Source organism: Xenia sp. Carnegie-2017, unplaced genomic scaffold (assembly GCF_021976095.1).
Source record: "Xenia sp. Carnegie-2017 unplaced genomic scaffold, XeniaSp_v1 HiC_scaffold_20, whole genome shotgun sequence".
Taxonomy (NCBI): domain Eukaryota; kingdom Metazoa; phylum Cnidaria; class Anthozoa; order Malacalcyonacea; family Xeniidae; genus Xenia; species Xenia sp. Carnegie-2017.
This window is the reverse complement of record NW_025813483.1, coordinates 10149348-10166919: the sequence shown is the minus strand read 5'-3', so window position 1 is coordinate 10166919 and position 17572 is coordinate 10149348. Positions and strand designations below refer to the sequence as shown.

The window sequence follows — 17572 nt, the reverse complement described above, 5'->3', positions numbered from 1 at the left end:
CTTACGGGTATTACATGGTATTACAAGTATCATGGGTATCATTATGGATGTCACGGGTATTACAAACATCACTGTGGATATCATTATGGATATCATATTGATATAATAAAACGTCACATTCCTTGATTTTGTGAAAAGAACAAAACAAACGAAACTAAGGATAAATTTGACTATCCCAGAAATAGCGTCAGTGAAAGTCTGACTATCTACGTACGCCGCTGGTTGTCGCTTATTTTTTTATCTTCAACGAAATTTTGGGATTTGAGTAATGATGTATTCGAAAATGAATAATTTCAAAAACCATTAGAAATTATCAAGCATTGTATACAGTGTACAATAACTTTATCGGATCGATTGGTTACAGACTTGGTGGCTTTTCCACACCCACCCTCAAATGAAAAACGCTGTGTTGGCGATTTTTTCGCGAAACTTCTTACCAACAATATTGTGGGCTCATAAACTATGTCATAAAAATTAATTATCAATAAATAAATAGCAAAAAATTTTATTATTTTTATTGACATCACACGTGACATTACCATTTGGTAATAACTGAAAAATTCAGGATAGAAGTATCTTGCCGAAGTGCTGGAGGTTAATGTTATGTCTGTTGAGAACTGTTACGCTCATTTTACAAACGAGGTTTGGTGCAACGCCAACAAGTCCATCTACTGTCTTAAAAAGGGGGAACATGTATTGTGCAACAACGAGAAGTTTCAGCTTCCCGAGTCTCCCTTGGGCTATGAGGATAAAATGTTTTGGGTGTATCTGGGAGTCTACATCGCTCTTGTTTTGTTTGCAGGTAAAATTATTCTCAATCTTTCTTTGACAGCTTTATCGTCTTGTTTTTTCGCGCATTTCTTGAGGTTGAGCACTACAAAATCCAGAAGGTGTATTGGGCAATAAATTTTAAATGAAATGGAATATCTCGAAAAGTATTAGACTAACCTACCGTTATATTATGACATGACTATTTATCTTTCATTTATATGAAAATAGAATAGGTGTTTGGTCAAATGAAATGAAAATACTGACTAAGGTGTTCTTAACTTGTTATTGTATAAATTGTATCTTTTACTTATGCACTGATTGATGAGTGGAGTATAAGCCTACATCTCTTGCTTCTTATGAAATACACACTGTAAAGTTTATAATTAACAAATATCACATGTAGTCATTGTAGTGTAAATGGATACTATTTGTTGAAGCTTACAAGGCTAGCTTCTTCAAATAAAATTTTCAGAACTAATATTTATGATCATTGATCAATGGCTTGACCTTTCAGACTGGGGGGAAGGGGGCGATTATGACATGTGTGGCTTTACCAGTCAAAATTTGACTGTCCAATTCATGAAATTTTTTTGTTAAATATTGTGTAATGACCAATCTATAGATACTGTATTGTCAATCAACCAAACGTGGCTAGCTAGTTTTGAAATTTTTTTGCAAGTAGTTAGATATTGACCCATGACAAATAATTTACTTACCCACATCACAATGTTTATCAAAGGATATAAAAAAGAACATGTCAAAACTCTCTTGAGGCTATGAAATTCCAGAGTATGGTCTTGTAAGATCCTATAAAGTCCTGCATGATCTTGAATAAAATCAATTTTAAGACTTCTCATGACTCTAGATAGGATCTTGTTAGGATCCTAAGCTTCTATACATCCACTTTTCACCAAGATAAACTCTTGATTATTGTTATAATATTTGCATCTCAACAACTTGAGAGAATTATGTATGATAAAAATTTGTTTGCAAATCAATTTACACATATATGTGGTGTCTTATTTGAAGGACTGATGTCTGGTCTAACTATGGGTTTGTTATCCCTGGACATTCTCAGTTTAAAAGTTCTGGCTCGTGGTGGCAAACCTGATGAACAGAAACATGCAGCTAAAATCATACCACTTGTGTCTAAACATCATTTGCTTCTTGTCACGCTGTTGCTTTCAAATGCAGTTGCTGTGGAAAGTATGCCATTGTGTTTGGATAGAGTGTCCAATCCAATTATTGCTGTTGTAGTGTCTGTTACGGCTGTTCTACTTTTTGGAGAGTACGTTTTTTATTTAATGATGTGTCCTTGTTGAACTGAGCTTTATCTTATGTGACTTTGTATTTTTAGAGTTCTTCCGCAAGCTTTATGCACTCGCTATGGGCTGGCTATTGGTGCATTTTTTTCTCCGTATGTAACTTTGTTCCGTAAGCCAAATGGGTGTGGTCTTTGTGAGTATTGTTGTTGGGGAAGGTGTTAATAAAAATGTTGCCAACAGTGATGTTGTGTGGAGATGTTGTCAATAGAAATGTTGCCACTAGAGATGTTGTCAACAGAGATGTTATCAATAGAGAAAGTTGTCAAAGAGAAAGTTGCCAATAGTGATGTTGTATAGAGATATTGTCTATAGAGATGTTACCAATGGAGATGTTGTGTACAGAGATGTTGTCTTTAGAGATTTTGTCGATAGAAATGTTGCCAATAGAGATGTTGTCAGTAGAGATGTTGTCTACAGAGATGTTGTCTATAGCGATGTTGCCAATAGAGATGTTGTCAATAGAGGGTGTTGTCTACGGAAATGTTATCAATAGAAATGTTCTCAATAGAGATATTGTCTATAGATATTTCATCAATAGAGATGTTGTCTATAGAGATGTTTTCAATAGAGATGTTGTTATTGAAATGTTGTCTACACAAATGTTGCCAATAAAGATGTTGTCAATAAAGATGTTGTCTACATTTCTTTCTACTTAGATTTGTTCGTCTTTTGATGCTCCTAATGTTTATCATTGCATGGCCAATATCAAAACTACTTGACTGCTTGCTTGGTGTTGAAAATGCAACCTTTTTCAGAAGAGCTGGTGAGTTGATGTTGATGTTTTACTCAAGATATTATTTCCTTCACAATTCACTTACTGAATATTTATATTAAAACCAGATCATGTTACAATTTCTATACATTATCAGTTGTGGGAATGTACCATGGTGTCATGATGGTACATTATAGGAAACTATAAGTGTCAAATATACAGTAATAAAATAATGGTTGCTGAAAATGCATGAATTGATGCATAAATGGGTTTTTTTGGTGTTGTTTCTGTCAGGAGACCTTTGCCTGATGCTCCCTGTATGGAAGTTACTTTTGTATAAGGGAACTGATTTTGGTACTTTTGGTTTGTAGAGCTGAAAGAACTTGTTAGCATGCATTTGGAACAGACATTGGACAATGAAGAACCCCTTACTGGTGATGAGGTTCTTATTATCAAGGTACGTTTGTCATCAAACTAATAGTTGAATTGAATTCTGTATTTGAATTGTAGTATACATGCCATAAAGCTATGTACTTGATTTATTGGTTGGTCTATTAGTTGTTAAAACTAAGGTCTTATGCTAAATAATATGCCTTTAAATATGATGTTGTGGAAAATGTAATAGAGATATTTTGGGGTTGTTGTTGTAAGCAGGATGTTGGTGTCAGTGTTTTCAATAAGGACATTAGTGCTGTTGATTTGAGTGTTAGTGTTGTCAATAGGGACATAAGAGTTGTTAATTTGGATGTTAGTGTTGTCAATAGGGACATTAGAGTTGTTGATTTGGATGTCAGTGTTGTCAATAGAGGGACTTTCTGTTTTTGATTTGAGTGTTAGTGTTTTCAATAGGGACATAAGAGTTGTTAATTTGGATGTTAGTGTTTTCAATAGGGACATAAGAGTTGTTAATTTGGATGTTAGTGTTTTCAATAGGGACATAAGAGTTGTTAATTTGGATGTTAGTGTTGTCAATAGGGACATTAGATTTGTTAATTTGGACATCAGTGTTGTCAATAGGGACATTAGAGTTGTTGATTTGGATGTCAGTGTTGTCAATAGGGACATTAGAGTTGCTGATGTAGGTGTTAGTGTTGTCAATGGGGACGTTATAATTGTTGATTTGGATGTTGGTGTTGTCAATAAGGTATTATAGTTGTTGATTTGGATGTCAGTGTTTTCAATAGGAACATTATAGTTGTTGCTTTGGATGTCAGTGTTGTCAATTTGGACATTAGAGTTGTTGATTTGGATGTCAGTGTTGTCAATAGGGACATTAGAGTTGTTGATTTGGATGTCAGTGTTGTCAATAGGGACATTAGATTTGTTAATTTGGATGTTAGTGTTGTCAATAGGGACATTAGAGTTGCTGATGTAGGTGTTAGTGTTGTCAATGGGGACGTTATAATTGTTGATTTGGATGTTAGTGTTGTCAATAAGGTATTATAGTTGTTGATTTGGATGTCAGTGTTTTCAATAGGAACATTAGAGTTGTTGATTTGGATGTCAGTGTTGTCAATAGGGCGTTATAATTGTTGATTTGGATGTTAGTGTTGTCAATAAGGACGTCAGAGTTGCTAATTTGGATGTCAATGTTGTACATGGGGGCGTTAGAGTTATTGATGTGGGATGTCAATGTTGTCAATAGGGACGTTAGAGTTGTTGCTTTGGAAGTTAGTGTTATCAATAGGAACATTCAGAGTAGTTGATTTAGGTGTTAGTTTTGGTAACAGGGATATTAGCAATGAGACCGGTCAGTTGTGAATAATTCAAAGTTTTGCGGTAACGACATTTGAAGAAGACAAGTGTTTTTTCTCACTAATGGTATGCATTTCTAATTATGGTCTATTTATAAGCTCATTGTTTTCTCTCTTGATGTTGTAGGGTACTTTAGATTTACGTAATAAAACAGTCGCTGATTCTTATACTCCCTTACATGGAGTATTCATGTTTGAGATTAATGAAAAGATGACGCAAGAAAATTTAGACAAGGTACATGTAATTCTATTTATCTAGGACTAATAATAAACTTTGAGATGTTTCTCGACTGTGAATGGTTATTGCAGTGCATGTTTATTGGTAGTTGCACTCGATACTTTTACCTTTATACTAATTTTTCGGAAATGGAAAGACTGCGTTTGTAGCTAAAAATGAAAGCATGACAATTGTGGTGTTGTTGAAGTACAAAAATGACTTGTGAAAGTTAACATGCGAAATGAAGAAATTGTATACAAATGTTGTATTTTGTACATTAGTACATTTGGTACGTATGTATTTGTTAAATAAGGATTCATAATTACTTTTCTGTACCCGCTCTCAAGTTGAAAATATTTATCTTAAAGTAATCTCAAGTCTACGACCAGTGGCTTAGCTAGAATCGATAATTGAAGGGGGGGGGGCAATATTCGTATATGTATATGCATGTTAATCCTCAGAAAACAACTGATTTCAAAAGAACTTAATTGGGAAGAATATGAATATTGTCCCCGCCCCAATAGTTGAGCTGGCTATGTCACTGTCTACAACGAGTATTTGAATAATGCATTAGTATTTAGCAATGAAACATTTGATGCGGCACTGGCCGAAGCCTGCACATTGGAAGTATTTAAAAACTCGTATGAAATAATTGTTTCAACTACTGTGTGTTAACAGAAGTAGTTTTGATTAATGTGGCATCTATTTATCTACACTTCCCCGTGTTTGATATAAACACTGTCGAAAAATGATTTGCTGCCAAACATTTGTGCGATTATGTTTGGATAGTTTTGTCGAAATGTTTTTTCTTTAAGGTTGTGCAGCGTGGTCATTCCCGTATACCGTTATATGAAAATACACGTGAGAATATCGTTGGATTGCTTATGAGCAAGAGACTTATCCCTGTGAGTCCAGAGGACGAGTTATGCGTTAGGGATCTCTGCAGGTCAAGACAAAATCTTCTCACTGTATACACGAAGGATCCTTTGTTCAATCTTCTCAATAAGTTCCAGACAGGAAAAAGTTAGAATCATATTGTTTCTTTGGTATATATTTTTATTTTAGTTACATCGAGTCACACGATCATTTATTCTTTAAAAGAATTCGCTACGTAAAAAAGACTTTTACGTTCACTCCAGTTTCAAACAAGTCAATGTAAAGATTTCATGTTAAGAAAGACAGTTTGTCAACAGAAGGCAAACATCTGAATCTAGTGTTACTCTTTGACATAAATTTTTCTCCCCAACTGTTTGGTTCTTTACGTTAAGATGGAATATTAATAACAAGTTCAGAATGAGGAGTTAAGAAATTTACAAAGTTTGGCCTTGTTTAACGGCTTTTTGAAGTTTTTTCTTCATGTCAGCTTTTGAACAGAAAGTCATTGCGAAAAGCTAATTCAGTGCCAAACATGTTAAACTAAATGGAATTCATTTGTACATTGTGTACAAATGATGCATTTCATTCGTCTTTCCTTGTTAAAGGTCATATTGGAATTGTGAAAGATGCAATTGAATTGGACGATGGGTCTGTGCTTGAAGTATGTTGTTCAATGATGTATATTGATTGATGTATTTTGATTTTTTTCTTCCTTAGATATTTTTTCTTCCTTAGATTTCCTACCTTTTCAACGATTTGATTTAGCACATCTTGACTTCGTCTCTATTTAAATGTTTCATATCATTTTCGTCTTTCAGTCTGTGGATTCTTGTTTTTTCGTTTCATATCCTCTCCACTCCATATTCCATTTTATTTCACTTTCCTTTCCTTTCTGTTCTTTCCCTGAACTGCAGGCACTCCATGAACCCAGTCAATCCGTTGCTGACACAGCATTTTGCCATTTCAACTTTTAGAAAACCGTGGGAATCATCACTCTTGAAGATATCATCGAAGAACTTATTCAAGAAGATATTTACGATGAGTACGATGTGTCGCGATTGCAAGTCAAAGTAGAAAATCGTATCAATAAAATGTTCAAAGGAAAGAGACCCAAGCCGAAGAAACAGAGGAGTGTTGACGTATTCACCGACCGGCGACCTTTCGTAAGATTTGTTACATTTTTGTATTTTTGGTGTTTGGTGTCTAATTCTGGGGTTCTAGGAAATCAAAGAAGTCTTTACTAAAAACCTTGATAGTGACTTTTTCAATTTGCGGGAAAATTTCTTACATAGTTAAAAGTTACGATTTAAATTGGAGAAGTCACTGTCAAATGGATAACGCTATCCGGGCTTTATTCCTCCGGCCTTAGCTCTCCAAGACCTTAATTCATATCAGCGTTATAAATGATCCAGGAAATTTGGCATAATCGCGTATCTACATTAAAATTGATCTTTAAATGTTTGCAGATGTTTAACGTGCAGGTTGGGGGGCAATCCTGAGTGGACTGTTGGTTTTAGTAATGGTGTTGACTGACGTTTCGACTTCCATCAATTCAACAGAATAACTAACAGTCCTCAGTATTGCACTATCCACCTGGACGATGAACATGTAATAACGATACTCACGCGTTGAACCATTCTCTTGAAATCTATTTGATGTAGCTATCGGCGAGGGATGCGTCACCCTCGGACGAAAAGCGACCATTGCTTGGACGTGGTTTCAGCGTGGATTCACGAAATGTCAATGAAGATTTCCCCAACTCAAGTCCATAGAATGCTATATCCAATTGTTCGTATAGTTACCTTGGCAGCAAGCATACGTCCCTTTTTTAAAAATCTACAGCTCATAAATTTAGAATGCTTACACAACCTAGGAAATGCATGTATAAAGTAATAATCATTCAAAATTCAAAATTTTTTCTCTGTATTTTACGACCTACGCTCGAGTTGTCTACGTAAATAGACAAGCAGCACAGGATTATTGACTTATGATAATAATTGTCTCAAAATTGACGGAAACTTTTCCAGCAGGACCAATGATGTTAGCCGACATTGATTTAATCAAAATTTTCAAATGGAATTTTGAAAGCAGAAAAAAATCATCTTTGCATGTTAAATATAAAGTTAATGATCATATTGAATAAATTATCAATTAACCACGTAAAGATTTATTAACTTCACCCTTTTTGTGTTCGTATACAATGGACTTGTGTGGACTTAAACTAGCACAGACTCTCCATCGGCTGCATGAACTTTATAGACGTAAGTGTAATAAATTGAAAAATTGTAAAATGAAAATACTCTTCTTTTAGGTTTTTTACATGTATTTGTCCGTGGTAAAGCATAAGTTGATAGTGAGTTGAACGTTGCGTAGATACTGTTGTATAAAATCTAGTTATTACATTGTCGCGATGAGTAATTTGAAGTTTATACATAGATTCTCGTGGGAAAATTTATTGAGTAACCTAACACTTTTTTTTAGTTGAACTTGGTCGACTCCACAATGTCTCTTTTCGTCACTCAACAATAAAATTGTGTTTATTTTGTGTCAGATTGAAATAAGCCATTTCAAAATACAAAGCAAAATTGACGGGGTTTTTATCAATAATGATTTTCTGACGTTGCGTGTCGACGCTCTACTGTTCATTTTCTGCGCGACGAACGTCATACCAACTCATACGAACTTGCACTTTCGTCAGTCGAAATTAAAATTAAACGAATTTGTATCTGAGCTTATCCTGCACATGTGAGTTGATATTTAGTGTCTGTCAACAGCGTATTTAGAAAAGTATGCTGCTAAAGCGATTACTGACGTTAAATATGCAAGAATACAAATAAGAGCAAGATTTTGCGCGCCCGTCAACAACATTTGCGACTAAAGCCGAGTTTACACCGACCGCGCTCTTAGGATGTGACGTCAACGAAATCAACAAGTCGGGGAAACTTTAATCAGTGTCAACTTCGATTCTTCAACGGGAAGGTTCGGCTCGTCGTTCCCTGAAATATGCGCTCGTTTAGTTTCGTTTAAAGCGGCGTTTGTATTCCCATCGACATGGTTGTTTCGGGAAATGATAGTATTGAGTTTGTTGTTTGTGAAAAGGCGTTTTTATGCTTGAAACAACGGCAAAGACGTGTTGAAAGTTTATACAATGTGTCCGTAACGAGCGACGGCCTCGAAGGGGAATTGAGATGGGTAAAAGTGAACGGAGAGGAGAAACAACGCATGAAAGCCAAGGTAGTATTTGTAGTCACAAAATGATTTTATTGATATTTTAATGATAGTGTGTTATGATGCAAATAAACTCATGATGTTTACAGATATGTTAATTAATCTGCATATGCAGGACGAAAGGATGATTCAAACATGTATATTTGCCCAACGTCTCAAACATGTACAAATAATTGTTCGCCACTTCGTTTAGGAATATATAACATCAATGGGCAATCCAGAATACGAGAAGGTACTTGACATTGGCCAGCTAAGCTTGCAGTCACAGCAAGCAAATTTGAGAGATGTAGTGTTTGTATTAGAACAAGAATGCTCAGCGAGTATTGAGCTTATTGACAAGAAGTCTGTTCGCGTTTCTGGTGGTAAGAATGCCTTGGCAAAAGCGGAATTGTATTTGAACAATTTACTGTCGAATATAGAAAATGCAGAGCTGGAATTACCTTTAAAAGAACTCGGCACGAGAGCTCTAGTTCGCGAGAAACATCGGTGAGCGACGATTTTGTGACAATGGATCCAGTGGATGATTTGATTTTAAGTCTTGGAGATGTTGGCAATGATGAAATGATAGATACCGATGCTTCTGTTATCAAGGAGAACATCAATCCAATGGTACAAGAAACATCGGAGGATTTCGCCGCGAAACTGGGCTACAGTAAGGATTTGTATGCGCAAGCTGTGAAGAAAGTAGGCAAAGAAGCTGGCCGCAACGAGTTGTTAAATGAACTGGTAAAACTGAAAAATTCTCGTAAGGAATTGAACGAAGAAATTCCAAAGGAACGGGTTGATCGAAGACGAAGTTCGATTTCAACAATACCCGTTTCTAGACAGCTTCGACCGATTATTGTTGATGGATCGAATGTGGCCATGAGGTAAGGCTTTTTCATTGTTATTTCCCCAAACGTGTTTGATAATGTTAATGCTTTGTGAATGCTCGAACGACGAATAACTCCTTGGAGAATGGTAAGAAATCACGGGGCGAAATTCTAGCATTTTTATGCATCGCGTGTTTTCTTGTAATTGCTTTGTACAGCGAGTTAGGGAAGTGTTAAGTTCTCATTCTTTCAAAGAATGTTGTCCAACTTGCAATGATTCGCTCATGTGGGAAAAGCAGAATTTTAGTCATGAGAATACCTTTGGGTTTTTCAAGACCTTTTGTTGTTTTATAATTACATATAGTATATTAGTAACTGATATAATTTAGTATATCAGTTAGTTTATATTCTACTTTTATTTTTGGTTTAAATTACCGTAAATGGTTTCTTGTGAGTTTCATGCAAAAAGTTTTGTCACAGAAATTTTGTGAGAAATTTAAAATATTTCTGCATCTGTTGCCAATGCAGGGTTTTACTGTAAAGATTGGTAGTGGAGTCTCACAAATTTCGGCCATATCGCGAGAGTGCTTCCCGTGGAAGTACAGTATTGGGAAGTGTCGGTTCGAAAACAATTGGATTTTCGTTCATTGTAGTCCTTATTATATGTTGCTTAATAGGAAGCATTGCTTGATACTTCTAAAGAATGTTTTTGCAATGAGTCATAAAATATGTCTCCCATAGCGAGAGGAATTTTACTCGGGCATTTTGGCTAATGTCCAATATAATTTGTGTGAAATGCGATGACAGGCGTAGCATTCTATATCGTAAAATGGAATGCTGCGTTTTGCGTTCAAACATGAGTCTTGTTAGATATCTTCTCTTTATTAAGCGCGCCAAAGAGGTGGGTCACGCGACGCCCGAAAGCGATAGTACTGGTTTCTTTTTTTAATTTACCATTTCCAATCAGTCAGACATTGTACATTGCTTGTTCAATTTTGATGCAGGCATTGCTGTAATTGTCGGGAGTTCTTACATAATGAAGGTTATCGTAGTTCATGAAATGTACAAAGATAAAGTCTTGAATAATGAAAACCGCAAGCATTGCTGCTGCTTGACACGTCTTCTGAGACACTAATTGCGATAATAAATATCCTTATCAAGCGCTAATAATATTTCCTTTTTGTGTTTGAAATAACCAAATAATTGAATTTTATGATCATGTGGCGACCGAAGTCGAATCGCATTGGAAGAAGAAAGGCTTTTTCTGTGGTGGTGTGAAATATTAAATTTGCGCGATAATTATTTTATGTAAGCTTTCATGTCACAAATTTGTCAAAGTTTGCTTTTAATTCTCTAAATGCCTGTAGCGATTTCTTCAAAAAAAAATATAAGCATGTGGATTAATCTGTAGAATGTTTTTATCTCTTTAATTATTTGATCACCTCGAATAAACAATTAAGATTAAGCGTCTGGTGTCGTCTTTTTTTTGCTTTATAATGAATTTTTGAGTAAAAGCAAGATCTACATGATAGAAATGCATTCACTAATTAACCGCAGCATGGCAAAAAACAGGCACTGGCGAAAACCGTTTCCAAGTCTGACAGGTTGAAGTAATTTATTATGATTGACCGTGCGATGATAGATTTATTTTGAAAGCAAACATATGTTATCTTTGTGTTGGGCATGTTTAAGCCAGAAAATATTTTACTTATTTGTCATTTCGTTGCCAAACTTGTTCTGTTCAAAAACATTTGATTTAGTGTTTTCACTCCCTCAACAGTCAATGGCATTTTAGTTGTGCCTTTTTAAATTTCAGGTGTATTTCTTTAGAAATCTATTGTTTTTATAATTAATGAATTTTAAAAACTTGCATAGAACAACCTGGTTTGCAGGCTAGCTATACACAATTGCGAAGCATTATTATGTGTGTTATTTAGTATTGTGAGCTTTATATTTTAAAGTCATCCTACATTAGCATCATTGTCTACTTAAATACTTACCTATTGTTTTTTCTTCCTTCATAAATAGCCATGGTAAGCAAAAGTTTTTCTCCTGTAAGGGCATTCAGATAGCTGTGGATTGGTTCATTTTGCGTGGTCACAAATCCATATATGTGGTCATTCGAGATGGAGAAAAGAATCTCCATCAGAGAGCAACCTGATTTCTGGTCAGGAAGTGTTGAAGATCCTTGAAGGTGCTGTGAGCATGATTTATACCCCTTCAAGAACAGTGAAGCAGAAGCGCATTGCTTGTTATGATGATCGTTACATCCTACAGATTGCTTGTGAAAGAGATGGAGTGGTTGTTTCAAATGACAACTTTCGAGATTTATACCTGGAAGATCGACCTGAATGGAAGAAGATCATTGAGGAACGGGTGTTGATGTATTCATTTGTGGATGACATGTTTATGCCACCAGATGATCCTCATGGTAGAAATGGTCCTCATATTGATGAGCTTTTATCTTTTGGTGGCTCAACAAAAACAAAGGTGTGCCATTACGGACGGCATTGCACATATGGGCGGAATTGTAAGTATGCTCATCCAGAGAGAGATGAAGGTATCCTTCGAGACACACCATCAATTGTTCCCCGTCCATATTCAGAACCTGTACCTCATACAGATGATGACTTTCTAAGCGAAAATTTTAAGCGCCTGAGCATGCCAGACATCAACCCAAATCAACCACCGCCAATTATAACTCGCTCCAGACATATTGCTCAAATGGCTCCAGCGCTTCCGATGAGGGGACCCAGGCAACATGCACCACCACTTCCGCCAAGAACAACAATCCACGGGGGGATTCATGTAACTGAAAATCCTTACGCACCATTGCCAATAAGTATGGAACAACAACAAATGATGTACTTGGCACGTTCACAACAGCCCTGTCTTCCTCCAAGAAGAAATCAAAATTATGATGCATTGCCATTTCCGTGTCAAATGGTATCTATCCCACCACATGCACAGCATCACCAGTACTATAATTTGCCTCCACAGCCAGGGGCTTACATTGCAAATACTAATCGAAATCTTCGTAGGGGTGGACCCTACGACAACCTACCTCCAGATGGCCAAATGCCAGTGTACCCGCCTAGAAACCATGCTATATATCAGCAACGTTTTTACAAATCAAGAGCACCACCTGTTGATGAAAGTGAGGAAGATACTCCTCCCCTCCCAGAAAGAAAGCAAGGTTGCTACCATAAACATATGTATGAACCAGAAATTTTGAGAAGTCTTCCAAAGGCTGTCCAGTACCAAAACAACGGAACAGAATCCATAATGCACACAATGGTCAATGTTGCTCAGGGTTAGAGCATATGATTGGTTAAAAATATATTTAAAATTGGGTATTAAAGAGGTATTTATATGTATATTGTTCATTGTGCCAGCTGTTGTACCAATTATAAATATTCCAAAGATAAAAAAAATGAAATGTGAAAAAAAGCATTTTTGATGTGGTTTCTTAGTGGAAAAATTGCAAGTGGAATTTATGCATTGTTTAATTTGGAATATTTATGATTAATGGCATCATGATGAAAGCAGGATGCATTGCTTCGGATTATATTTTCATCATCTTAGTGCAATATTTTTATTGTCAGATGTTTAGTAAGTTTTTACAAATTGCTTTTAAATTCTGTGCAAGCCTTCCATGAATCTTGCAACATGAGAAAGGGATGTTCCGAGTACATAATATGAACTGATAGATTTATGGTAAATCTCGAAATATTTCAAAATTTTATCTGTTTAGTTAATGACCAATTACAGGCATATCAATCACCAAATTATCATTTACAATAGGATTACTTCAAATACTTTTTGAAAAAAGAACTGTTTCCTATTTAATCATGGATAGGATATCAAAATTATGCGAAGAATGTTGCTTTTGGTTAAGGATTATATTTAGGGCAAGAATACACGCAATGAATTTAATTTACGTTAACTTCAACAATCCCTTTTTCATGGTGGCAAAATGGATTGTCAAAGAAAAGTTTAGTAACTCCAATTCATAACCTGTCATTAGGTTAGCTGCAAGTTCTCTTTATAAGAGATTTCATTAGTTTTGTATGGACAATATTCATTTCCAATTATTGGTGTCAGTTCTTCAACAGATAAAATCACTTTATAAATGTATAGAAACATGTAGGATCTCTTATGAAGGTCACTTTTATAACTCTTGGCCATTTAAATTGGGCAAGTAATAATTATTTTTACATAGCAAATTAGGCATGTAGTATTGTCATTGAAATTGTCATTTGACGAGAGATAGTTCCATTTTTTGAATGGATGTAGAAGAAATATAGTGGGAAATTAATGTTATTGATGGGTTGTCTGCCTGTTGGGGTAGCCCCAATTTAATCACATGAAACATTTTGAGTGGCATTAAGCCTTAAGGCAATTATCTGGCTACCTTATCCAAGAAACTTTCCCATGAAATATTGCAATATGTGAATTAGAATACATCAATATTAAAAGTACAAGAAAAATATGTAAAAGAAAAATTTTACTATTTTAATAAAATATGTCTCGACTTTTTATTGAGTTTTTATCTTCTCTCACACTGTATGTGACCAAAAACAATCCAATGTAAGTCATTCATTAAAATAAACATATTTCTCTTGCTTTCATTTCGAGTAGCTCAATTTAGTTGTTAAAAGTATGCAGACTTTGAATCTCACTTTACAATGTTGATGAACATACAACCACATTTAATTTGGGTCAACACAAAATGATGGTTTAAGAGCCTAGCCTTAGATTTAATCCGAATAAATCACATGATTAATGGCCACATCATTGGAAGATGTTGGCACAAAGTCACAAATTTGAACATTAAAAGCTAATGCTATGGTAATTGGAGACACAAATCCGTTCCTGTTGTATTTCACAATGTATTTATCATAATAGCCTTTACCACGTCCAAGTCGATGACCTTGTTTGGTAAAGGCTAGCCCAGGTACAATAATGAGATCCAATCCTCCAGTATCCATTGCATCTGGTTGGATGTCGTCATCTGAAGGTTGTTTAATGTTCCAATTCGTAACCGGTAACGAGACATAATCTGATAATGATTTCAATTCCACCATATTCATTTTAGATCCAATATAATGTGGTATAAAACATTGTTTCTTCAATTCAAATATCCTTTCCATTATGGTAAATGTGTCAATCTCGTCCTTCATACTAAGAAAAACAGAAATGCGGCTACTATCATTAAATTCTTTCATAGCAAATAACTTAGTGGCAACTTGAGTTGATTGGCGTTGCTTCTCTTCGATAGACATTCGTGAAATACGACGCTTCATTTCTTTGCGCAGTATGTTTTTAGCCTCCTTTGCTGCGGCCATGTTGAGTCGTTGAATTGACTTCGTTCGTTGACTTCAGCAAAGATTGATAATGCTAATTATGAGAAATTTCTGTAACATTAATTGTAAATTATTTTAAATTCAATATGTGTAGATTGTCATTGATTATTGACAAGCATTGGACCAAAAAGATAGACCAGCGATCAATAATATGTTCTTTGATAATGTGATTGACACTTTTATATTTCACAAATTTCACTTTGAACGTGCTATTGCTTTGTTGTAACGCTAATCTAATCATATACCTGATCCTAAGCCCTAAACCATAACCCTAAAATAATAAAATTAACGCAATTATTACGCAAGTATTTACATTATCAAGATGGTGGAATCAGAGTGCAAGAAGCCGAGCATTGAATGAGTTTTGCAATTGACGTCTCAAAGGCAGAATTCGCTGTTATCATTAGTCTATGATTTCATTGCCAATACGCTTCTATTCAATCAGGAAGGCTGTATGAATAGAAGGTACGTGACAGCTTTGAATGCTGTTGAAATAACACCTTTTCTTTTTCTCCTAACGAATAACCACGAATTATGAATACATTAAACCTAAATTTGGATGAAACACAATAGACCAATTAACGCAAATGAGATGCTAGAATGTAGACGTGTTTTTTTTTATTCTTAAACACAACGTTCTCAATTTTTACAAAGCACGCGCAAAAGTAAAAACAAGAATTGACATGAAAGGTAAAAAAAAACGAATAATGGTATCTTTTCCATTCTCTTCTTGATGTTTCCACTTATCCAGCTTTATTAATTGCTTTGTATGTCATCATAGATTTAGACTTTAACAGTGCTGTTCCTGGTTGGAAGTTACAGCGTTTGCCAAGGTACATTTCTTTAATATTATGTCGCGTTTGAATTGTCGAATAATGAATAACGTTGTTTCACTGTGAATTGAAAAATTCAACGACGATTTAAAGAGGATGTTTTCCTATCTTAAATGCAAGTTTTTTGCGCCGAGAAAGAAAGTGGCTACCACAAAAATAAGTGGCTACCAATTCTGGCAATCACTATAAATTCATTTATGAAAGCAGCATTTTTTCACAGAAAACGTACTTGTATTCATTAGATAAAAAAAAGAAAGAAGTTATAAAATATTCTATCAAAAACAAATTTTCATTGAGCTTACGAAAACAACAAGTAAAAAGTCCATGACGCAGCAGGCGTTAACGAAATATTATTCGGCGCCAGGCGTCCCACTGTTTTTGCTCAGCAGGTCTAAAATCGTTCACAAAAACAAAGACAAACTTTCACCTCATTCTGAAACTGGTAAATATGATTTGGTGCAATTTATTTTTTTCGCGGGAGGAGGGGAAGAAGCCATCGAACGTCCCAGACAAGGGTCGCGACCTTGAGTGGCTGCAGCAGCTTTGATTATGTCGAAAACACGAGATTAACTTTTACTACTTTTACTATCTTCACGTGTTATCGAATTGTTCTGCGTGATTATGAAATGGGAACATGAGTTCATTAACAATTTTATTAAGCCGCAACGACAACGCAAGACTTTTACTTCTGCCTGACAGAAACAGACGTTATGTGCACCTTTATAGGAACATTCTCATCTATCTAAAAATGGTTGGACAAAGTCACGTTTCTTTCATTTGTTGCTCTTTGGAAACTGGAAAAGGCAATAGCTTTCTTGAGAAACTATTTTGAATTTAAAAGTGGACTATTTTAATTTTCCTAACTTTGAGGCCGGTACGCTGCTTGCCAGAAATTAGAACTGGCAGGTGTCAAACTACTGTGGTGATGAATAATTTACAACTTTATTGTATTCGCAGGGGAGTGTGAAAACACTTTGCCCTCTTTCGCAGGGGAAAGTATATAATACCTTAAAATATTACTTTTATTTGATTGTACGATAGGGGGACATGATCAGTGCAATCGCAAAGCTTTTGAGAAAATCGCTTGTTTTAAAAGAGCTGTGCCCGTATCCAAGAGCAACATATTCGATATCCTGGTGTTAACCGAAAACAGTCGTCGTGATATTGATTGGTTGGACAGGGAAACTTACTTACACGGGTAAGAAAAAAATGGCGGAAAATAATTAATCTGCTGATTAATCTGCTGAAGTCTGCTGACCAATTTTTGGTCCCACCGAGAGTATTTATCTGAACCACAGAATAGACATCTAACAGAAGGCCCCTCGGCTAAAATCAGCAAGGTACTTCACAAAATCAATATGGAATAGTATTTCACGAGAATGCCATTTTACTAATAATTCACGTTTAAAGCAAAAGCTTGCGAAATTTTTAAAAAATGTAATAATCTTGCGAAGATGATAAGGTTCCATTCTTTTGTAGTGCAAAACGATATATTTTTAAAAACATCTATATTTTCTATTGCGATCTAGCTGAAGTATCTTGCTGAAGGGCGTGGCTCCTCAGAATTTGCTTCAAAAAAGTAGGGGACACTAACATCAAAGGCTCCGACACGAGTGGACCTTCTGTTAAGATATCTATTCTGTGTCTGAACTATGATCTCAACAGTATCTCACGGATG

At 35.4% G+C, this 17572-nt stretch overlaps 3 protein-coding genes across 3 annotated transcripts; 2 read left to right on the top strand and 1 right to left on the bottom strand.

Moving 5' to 3' along the window:
- The first annotated feature begins 90 nt into the window (after positions 1-90).
- Positions 91-8073, top strand: LOC124442288 (DUF21 domain-containing protein At4g33700-like). The gene is made up of 10 exons (XM_046992786.1): positions 91-802; positions 1801-2059; positions 2129-2188; positions 2753-2859; positions 3180-3265; positions 4690-4797; positions 5595-5802; positions 6261-6316; positions 6630-6818; positions 7317-8073. Exons 1-10 carry the CDS (start codon positions 604-606, stop codon positions 7425-7427), a joined length of 1383 nt encoding a protein of 460 aa, XP_046848742.1. The 5' UTR covers positions 91-603; the 3' UTR covers positions 7428-8073.
- A 457-nt stretch (positions 8074-8530) lies between these two features.
- On the top strand, positions 8531-14326 carry LOC124441863 (ribonuclease ZC3H12A-like). The gene is given in 4 exon segments (XM_046992326.1): positions 8531-8889; positions 9077-9752; positions 11724-11815; positions 11818-14326. Coding segments are annotated over 3 exon segments (1650 nt in total). The 5' UTR covers positions 8531-8889; positions 9077-9390; the 3' UTR covers positions 13014-14326.
- On the bottom strand, positions 14188-15572 carry LOC124441864 (5-formyltetrahydrofolate cyclo-ligase-like). Its single transcript, XM_046992327.1, has one exon. The coding sequence runs from the start codon at positions 15041-15043 to the stop codon at positions 14456-14458; it is 588 nt and encodes a 195-aa protein (XP_046848283.1). The 5' UTR covers positions 15044-15572; the 3' UTR covers positions 14188-14455.
- Between the last annotated feature and the right edge of the window lie 2000 nt (positions 15573-17572).

Excerpts from the sequence above, each read along its gene's own strand:
- LOC124442288 (XM_046992786.1), top strand. The coding sequence starts at position 604 with ATGTCTGTTGAGAACTGTTACGCTCATTTTACAAACGAGGTTTGGTGC. Across the intron at positions 803-1,800 it reads CGCTCTTGTTTTGTTTGCAG|GACTGATGTCTGGTCTAACT; the intron begins GTAAAATTATTC and ends TCTTATTTGAAG. Across the intron at positions 3,266-4,689 it reads ATGAGGTTCTTATTATCAAG|GGTACTTTAGATTTACGTAA; the intron begins GTACGTTTGTCA and ends TTGATGTTGTAG.
- LOC124441864 (XM_046992327.1), bottom strand. The coding sequence starts at position 15,043 with ATGGCCGCAGCAAAGGAGGCTAAAAACATACTGCGCAAAGAAATGAAG.